Source organism: Anopheles moucheti, chromosome 3 (genome assembly GCF_943734755.1).
Source record: "Anopheles moucheti chromosome 3, idAnoMoucSN_F20_07, whole genome shotgun sequence".
Lineage (NCBI taxonomy): Eukaryota > Metazoa > Arthropoda > Insecta > Diptera > Culicidae > Anopheles > Anopheles moucheti.
Genome location: NC_069141.1, coordinates 45801818 through 45810674, shown reverse-complemented (window position 1 = coordinate 45810674; position 8857 = coordinate 45801818). Strand labels below are relative to the sequence as shown.

Below are 8857 nucleotides of genomic sequence, written 5' to 3'. Positions count from 1 at the left end.
TGTTCTATACTTTTGTGTCTTTTTGTGGATAAAACTTATTTATTAACACTAAACAAATCCGTACATAAAAACACTTATCAAAAACGAATACAACGATTGTGCCGCGCGCTAGATCCACGTCCTTGCAGCCTGTCGATCACGAACCGAATCTTCTCCCGCCGCATCACAGGACGTAATTGTACCGGTAGGGAGAGAGCTAAACCACAGCTAGCGACAGAGACGACTATATCCGCTACGCATCGGATACTGTCAGTTCCAAGACAACATCGAGCGTGCGGATAAGCTGTGTCGCGGCTGCAACGTCAGGCTGCAACATCTCCCCCGGCTAATTGAGCTGATAGGATCCGAGCCGACGCGGGAGTCTTCTTACACGAGAAGACCTGCGTGGCAAATCCATCAGGCTCTGGGTGGTGCTACCATCATGACGGTTAGTACTAACATAAGGATGTACCGATTTCGCCACCGGAATGTCGTTCCGGGCACTCGCTGTTGGCGATGAACGATCGGGCAATGATGGTGGATGTGCTGCTGGTTCACTTGTGCTGGGTTCCGGAATCGGCTGGGTTGGCTCTGGAGGGAAACCCGAGGACCAATCCTCTAACAACAGATCGAGCGGCAGCTGATGTCTTTCACATGCGCGGTCAACCACACGTCGCCGAATTTGGTTTACATGGCGCCTGAGTGTACGTCCATCTTGTGCAATCACGTCGTACATAACTCGTCCGCGGCTGCGAACGATCCTTCCGGGTATCCACTTCCACGAGTTACCGTGGAAGGATTTTGTTGAAACTGGCTCGCCTGGCTGAAAGCTTCGAACTAAAATTGATGAGGAAGAAGATAGTGAGTGTGATGAAGGGGGCCGCAACAGCTCCAATGCTGTCCTGATGGGGCGACCGAACATTTCCTCTGCTGGAGTTTTCTGCTGGCTCAACTGAGCATTTGGAGTCGATCGGTACGATATTAGGAAAAGCTCCAGCGCCTCATCAAGGGATGTTTCATCACTCTGGATCTTCCGCAGTGCTCGTTTCAGCGTATCAACGAAACGCTCTGCCTGTCCGTTCGATTGCGGATGGAATGGTGCTGTGGTAATGTGCTCGATCCCGTAACTGTTGCAGAATTCCGCAAAGAGGCTACTTGTAAATTGGGGACCATTGTCACTAACCAGTGTTTCCGGCATACCGAAGCGGGCAAATATATTACGCAGCATGGCGATGGTGGCAGAAGTGGTTGTACCTGATGATTTGTAGACTTCCGGCCACTTGGAAAAAGCGTCAACCACGACTAAAAAATAAAACCCTTCAAATGGCCCAGCGTAGTCGATGTGAACTCTACGCCAGACGCCCGTAGGTGTTGGCCATGCCGCTGGCGTAGCTCGAGGGGGTGCTTTTGCGGCTGCCGAACAGGATCCACAAGAGGCCACGTAGTGTACAATGTCGTCGTCGATCATCGGCCAGTACAAGTAGCTACGCGCGATTGCCTTCATTCTCTGCATTCCCGGATGTCCCTTGTGCAGCTGGAGCAAACAACGGGAACGCAGCTTCTCCGGGATGACCACTCTCTCCCCGAAAAGTATGCAACCCTCAACGGTTGAGAGAGATTCCTTCCTATTGTGGTACCGTGCCAAATCTGCTCCGAAGGTACCGTCATGAGGCCATCCGTTTTGCACGTACTTATGGACCTTCCGGAGCAAGGGGTCAGCCTGCGTAGCTGTTTCAACGTCTCTGAAACAAATTGGAAATGAGCTCAGCGCGTTAACAGTAACTGACCTTAAATCCTCCTCTAGCTCCAAGCTGGCGATCACGTATTCGGCTTCAGGTTTCGCGTGGTGTTGTATCAGACGAGATAATACATCGGCATTTCCGAATGAGCCAGTTGGTACGTACTCAATGTCCATGTCGTACAGCTGAAGGGTTAGCGCAAACCTTTGCAGCCGATTTGCTGTGTATGTAGGAATACCCTTCTTACTGCCGAATATGCGGACTAGTGGTCGGTGGTCAGTCTGCAGCGTGAAATGACGACCGTAAATCATGCGGTGAAATTTTGTTACAGCAAAAATTATTGCTAGCCCTTCCCTATCGATTTGGCTGTAACCAAATTCTGCTTTGCTGAGCGCTCTGGATGCGTGCTGAACCACTTTCATAGATCCGTCCGGATACTTGTGGCATAGCGTTGCTCCTAAACCAACCGAAGATGCATCGGCAGACACAACTATGTCGCGCTTTGGGTCGTAATGCGTGAGTAACAGTTCCGTGGATAATAGGGCTTTAAATTGTTCGAAGACTTTTTGGCATTCGGTAGTCCACTGGAACGCACTTCCGGTTAGTAGCAACTTATCCAGCGGGTAGCGTAATTTACGCATGTTAGGAATGAACTTCGCATAAAAGTTTATAGCACCGATGAACGATCGAACGCCTGTGACATCTGTTGGAGAAGGTAACTTCTTGATGGCGTCGATCTTGGCAGGGTCGGGTCGTAGGCCTCGGCTGTCGATGATATGCCCTAGGTATCGAATCTCCGGCTTGTTGAATGAGCACTTTTCTTTGCGGATGGTAAACCCATAGTCCTTTATTCGCTGCAGGGTTTCTTTTAGGGCGGCATCGTGCTCTTCCTGCGTCTTTCCGCCGACAATCACATCATCCATGTAGGCGGAGACTCCATTTACACCGGCGAGCATTTTATCCATGATCTGTTGAAAAGAACCAGGGGCTACTTTGATACCTGGAGGTAGCCTGTTATAATAGTAAAGGCCTCGATGCGTGTTGATGGTAAGCAGGGGTCGGCTCTTTTCTTCTATTTCCACCTGCAAAAATGCATCGGACAGATCAATTTGTGTAAATGTGACGCAACGGGCTAGTTTCGAAAAAATGTCTTGCGGTAACGGGAGCGGATACTCATGTGGATGTAATGCTGCGTTGAGTCCGGTGCTATAGTCTCCGCATAGTCGTATTTTGCCGTTCGCTTTGCGCACTACTACGACTGGTGCTGCCCAATCCGAATAGTCGCAGGGAGTAATGATCCCCAGCTTTTCAAGTCGATCTAATTCGTTGTTGACAGCATCTTCCATGGCGTATGCGACCGGACGTTTCGGTCGAAAAACTGGTCTGCTTTCCTGTCGCAGCTGTAGATGTATTTGTGCCTTGGTGCACAGGCCCGTTCCGCTAAAAACCGTTGGAAATTTCTCTTCCCAGGAACATGTTTCCGCTGTTCCTATGTGGTTACAAAAGTTATCCATTGGGATCGTCCCCAAGCCGAAAAGATGTATGGAGTCTGCCCCGAATAATGACAGATCCGCCTTTGAAACGCGAATTGTCGTCTGCTTGGTGATATTATGCATACGCACGTTGGCTTCAAACTCACCTACACGGCCGAAAACTTCGCCGGAAGCTGCTTTCGCTCTTACCTTCGGTGGGTTAAGATGAGGCTTACTCAGCTGCTTCCATAACCGCTGGCTGATCACAGTGATGTCTGACCCGGTGTCAAGTTGTAGTCGAGCCGGCTTCCCTTCGATAAAAATGTTGACAAACTTCCGCTTCTGTTGTATGCTACACACGTTGACTCGTACTACTCGAGATGCTACTGCACGACGATGATCGAACCGCGGTCGTCCTTTGCGTCGCTGAGACGAGTTGCAGAAACCCTCTCGATGACCCATACGTCCACAATCTCGACACTTGTTGGTTTTATAAGTGCAGTCACGGGTCCAATGCAGGGCACCACAAAGCCAGCACGGAGTATGTGGTTTGGAGGCTTCACTTCGGGGGGCTGACTTGGTATGGCGCTCGTTGCCGTTGTTGTTCCGGTGCCACTGGCGGCTGCTTCTGGCGTGCATTGCATGCACTCGTTCACTGGTATCCGTGGCGATCATGGCACTATCAGCTTTCACACGCACTAACCGTTGACATTCCACTGCTAGCTGCTCTAGGGTGGCGTATTTCTTGTCTTCGATGGCGGCTAGCAATTTCATTCGTATGTCCCGTACGCTTTCGTCCTTCAACCCACATACAAGGATGAGACATTTGAAATCTTCCTCCGTCATCGAAGAAAATTCCGCTTCGACGCACGCTTTGTTAACACGGCATGTAAATGCTAGCAGGTCCTCGGTGCGCGTTTTTGAAATATTAAAGCATTTGAAGCGCTTACTTAACACGGATTCCATTTTGCCGAAAAGGACAGTTAACTTTTCCACCATTTCGCTAAAACTGAAATCACGCGGTACACGAGGCAAAATGAAGTTACTAAACCGGGCGTGTTCGGCGGTTCCCAGTTTGCGTCCCAGGAGCCGAACCTTGGCGGCGTCGTCTAAACGTGATGCATCCTCCTGGAACAGGTCAATGTACCGTGCGTACCACGATTCGAAGGTCAATCCTGCTTCTGGATCGTAACGGAATTCACTTATATTGCCCGCAAGGGCTTCCAGTATTAGCTCCGGATTGCTCGGTTTCGGAACTAGTTGCTGATCAGGGTTCGGTGGCTGCGGCTGCTGTTGATGCTGTTGCACGAGCTGCGATAGTAGTTGCTGTTGCTGTGCCAATTGCTGTTGCAAAAGCTGCAGCGTTTGTTGCAGCGTCGACGGAGCGTCCGTTGGCTGGAGGTGGATGAACCCGGCGTTCAGGACCCCATTTTGAGAGAGACGGCGTTGCTCTTCGATGATTTGCGTCTCTTCAGGGCTGGACATTCTGCGGCGTTTCACTGCTTTTCGTTGCACGTTTTCACTAAACCTCGTCGCCACTTTTGTGTCTTTTTGTGGATAAAACTTATTTATTAACACTAAACAAATCCGTACATAAAAACACTTATCAAAAACGAATACAACGATTGTGCCGCGCGCTAGATCCACGTCCTTGCAGCCTGTCGATCACGAACCGAATCTTCTCCCGCCGCATCACAGGACGTAATTGTACCGGTAGGGAGAGAGCTAAACCACAGCTAGCGACAGAGACGACTATATCCGCTACGCATCGGATGCTGTCAGTTCCAAGACAACATCGAGCGTGCGGATAAGCTGTGTCGCGGCTGCAACGTCAGGCTGCAACATATACGAACAGTATAAAGCATTGGAACGAACATGTAGAAATCTGCTAAAAGCAAGAAAACGAGGCTTTTGGCGGAAATACGTCGCCGCCTTCCACTTCGCTCCGTTCGTTGTGGAACATGGGTAAAAGGATGCGAAATAGCAAATTCACCAACGAGAGCGAGAAATTTTCGGGAAATTGGCTCTATCAATTTGCCGGTAGAGTATGTCCAGATTGAGTTCCTGCGCAAAAATTTGAACAACATGCGCCATGCAATGATCCTATCATGGACTCGCCCTTCAGTATGGTCGGGGTTGTCAGTATGGTTCAGTATGCTCTACTTTTTTGCAAAAACTCTACTCCAGGTCTGGACAATGTCACAAGCAAATTGCTTCAAAACATGTCAGACTTGGCGAAGAAACGATTATTGAGTATCTTCAACAAGAAGTTGGAACTTAATGTCGTCCCGCAAGAATGGAGAGCAGTAAAAGTAGTCGCAATTTAGAAGCCTGGCAAACCGGCATCAGAGCACGGGTCATACAGACCTATATCTTTGCTTTCGTGCTTGCGCAAGCTACTCGAGAGGATAATTCTTTTTCGTCTGGACAACTGGTTGGAATCCAACGGACTGTTGTCCCGTACCCAGTTTGGCTTTCGCAAGGGTATGGGTACAAACGATGGCTTAGCGCTTCTGGTTACAGAAATAGAGTTGGTACATACTCGTAAAGAGATGTTGGCCTCTGTATTTCTGGATATCAAGGGGGCTTTTGACTCAGTATCTATAAATATATTGGGTCAAAAACTTCAAAACGCGGGGTTAAGTCCAAAGTTGAACACTTACCTTTGCAACCTCCTTTCCGTAAAGGCAATGAATTTCGATAATGGTCTGTTTCAAACAAGACGAATCAGTTTCTTCGGACTCCCACAAGGGTCCTGTTTGAGCCCCATTTTGTACAATTTTTATGTCAATGACATAGATTCTTGCCTGGAGCCAAATTGCAGCTTAAGGCAATTGGCAGATGACTGTGTTGTCTCAGTCGCTAGCACAGCATCGTAGGTCTCCAAAGCCCTTTGCAAACCACGCTTGACAATTTACAGTTGTGGGCAAACAACCTAGGTATCGAGTTTTTACCAGAGAAGACTGAAATGCCTGTTTTTTCGTTTCATTACGACACACTGACAAATAGGCTTCCCAACGTGTACAAACCTAATTTTGACATATATTTATATGGAAAAAAGATCACCATCGCCCAAACTTTTAGATACCTAGGTGTTTGGTTTGATTACAAAAATGTGTGGAGATCACATGTAGATCAACTGGCAATTAAGTGTGCCAAAAGAATCAACTTTCTCCGAACAGTCACAGGCTTCTGGTGGGGTGCACACCCATTAGATCTCCTGCGGCTGTACAAGACAACGATCTTATCCGTCTTGGAATACGGATGCATCTGCTTCCATTGGGCAGCCAAGTCGCATATATTTAAACTAGAACGTATTCAATATCGTTGTCTTACAATTGCGCTGGGCAGTATGAAGTCCACTCATACAATGTCCTTAGAAGTGATGTCCTGAGTGATGTCGCTGAAACTGTGATTTTTGCAGCTATCGCTTCGCCTTCTACTACGTTCCACAGTATCTAATCCTCTAGTGATTGATAATTTCAAAACGGTACAAGAGGCAGGTTCGAAATGCAAAATCATGGATGTATATCGTGATTTTGTATCTTTACAGGCAAACCCTAGCGCCATAAGAGCAATTAACTGCGCCAGTTTACCGGAGTCCTACAATTCCCGTCTAGTAATCGACACCTCGATGAGGGAGGAAACGAAGAACATCCCAAATGAACTTCGCTGGAGGGCAATTCCCAGCATTTTTGTGGATAAGTATGGCCAACCCTATAATAACCAGTATTTCACTGATGGATCCTCATCGGAGGTGGGCTTTAGTGTATTCAACACATACACCGAAATCTTCCACAAACTAAGTCAGCCATGCTCAATCTATGTAGCTGAGCTGGCAGCTATTTTTACGCCTTGTTACTATTAAGTGCGAGTGCGAGTATTTTATATTCACAGACAGCCTCAGGCCTGTCGAAGCACTGAAATCCGTTGAGGCTATAAAGAGCTCTACTTTTTACGAAAAACCTTGGATATACTAAGCTCTCTGTACAACAAAGCGTTCCGAATATCGCTTATCTGGTTGCCTGCTCATTACGGTATCCCCGGAAATGAAAAGGCAGATCTTTTGGCCAAACGAGGTGCCTGTGAGGGCAACTTTTTTTAAAAGGTCGATTCTCCCTCACGAGTTTCTTCGCAACCCACAGCAGCTATTCATGGCTCGCTGGCAGAGCGAGTGGGATAACGATGAGCTCGGGAGGTTCTTGTATTCAATCTCACCTCAGGTATCCCTGGGTCCTTGGTTTCACAGGCTCCCGGTAGGTCGTGCGTTCATTCGTATGATGTCTAGGCTCATGTCGAACCATTATGCAATGAATGCGCACCTTCAACGTATAGGTATGTCCGACTCCAAGGTTTGTAGCTGTAGTGTTGGATTCCATGACATCGATCACATCCTCTGGTCATGTGGTGAATTCGACGCCGCAAGACCCGGTCTTCTAGCAGCCGTTCGGGCATCAGGAAGATCCGCTGCTGTGCCAATTCGCGACGTTCTGGGTCAGAAGGACTACGTGTACGCACGGATTCTGTTCGACTTAGCCAAAGAGATCGGAATCACCCTATGATTCCCTGCCTTCCCCATCCTGTAGGTAGTACGCACTATCGTTTGTTCTTATTTGTTCTTCCTTTTGTTCAGTCCTTGTTACAGATGTTTGTCCCTCATTTATGTTGCCATTACTGTTATATGTTCTACTGCTGTTGTCGAGGATACATTGGGGGGGCTTTGACAGTCGAACCTTCATAGGTTGGGACAGACGCTACCACGACGCAGTCTGGCAAGCCGATTACAAATACAAATAATATTTATCTGGGACATCAGCCCTCACCGAAATCAACAAATGAAAGGCCCCCAAGATGCTGACTGGCAAGCTGGTCACGACGTCGATCATATGACCACTGGAGCTCATCTCCGACCAAAGGACACCGCGGACGGCCTGTCTGAATGTCGGAACGAGCTGAAACCACAAACGAGCTAAAAACCACAGAAAAAGGAGTACACGAGGTACTCCAAAACGATGCTGATACTCTTACCGAGTTCACCCGGGATAAGGTGCATCGCAATGGTGAGAGAAGGAAATGTCCCACCCCCTATTTGTGAACTACTAGATATTAAGTGTAGTTTATAAGATATACGGCCCGGCCGTTCTAACGATATTAAAAAAAAATGTTAGAATTGTTTTAAAAATAGAAATACATTCTTTTTTTTTCAAAAATCTTGGATAATTCATCTAGGGGGTCGTTATACACGGGGGGTCGTTATACACTCTAAAATACGGTATTTTAAAACCCTCGAACACGTCGGGGAGAACCTCGACTCTAAAAAACAACAACATCTAAAAAAAATCATTGAAAGTATGCCGAACCGACTTCAGCAGGTTCTGAAAGCCAAAGGACCGTATAAAATATTATCATCGCTAAGATTCTCCTCATCGCTAAGATTCTCCTCAATAATATTGATGCCCCATCCTTACTATCCAAGCTTAACCTATATGTTCCTTGTCGTCGTCTCCGTTCCCGTCCTCCTTTATTCATCCCGGCTCGCCTTACCTCTTTCGGCCAAAATGATCCTTTTCTGCGAGCTATGAAATCTTTTAACTGCGTTTTTTATCATTTCGATTATAACATCTCGGTATCTACTTTTCGAACTCGACTAATGAATGACTCCTTGTA

General features: G+C 47.5%; 1 protein-coding gene across 1 annotated transcript; it reads right to left on the bottom strand.

The window, feature by feature from the left end:
* Positions 1–325: 325 nt before the first annotated feature.
* Positions 326–4675, bottom strand: LOC128302757 (uncharacterized protein K02A2.6-like). The gene has a single exon (XM_053039616.1). It carries the CDS (start codon positions 4673–4675, stop codon positions 326–328), a length of 4350 nt encoding a protein of 1449 aa, XP_052895576.1.
* Between the last annotated feature and the right edge of the window lie 4182 nt (positions 4676–8857).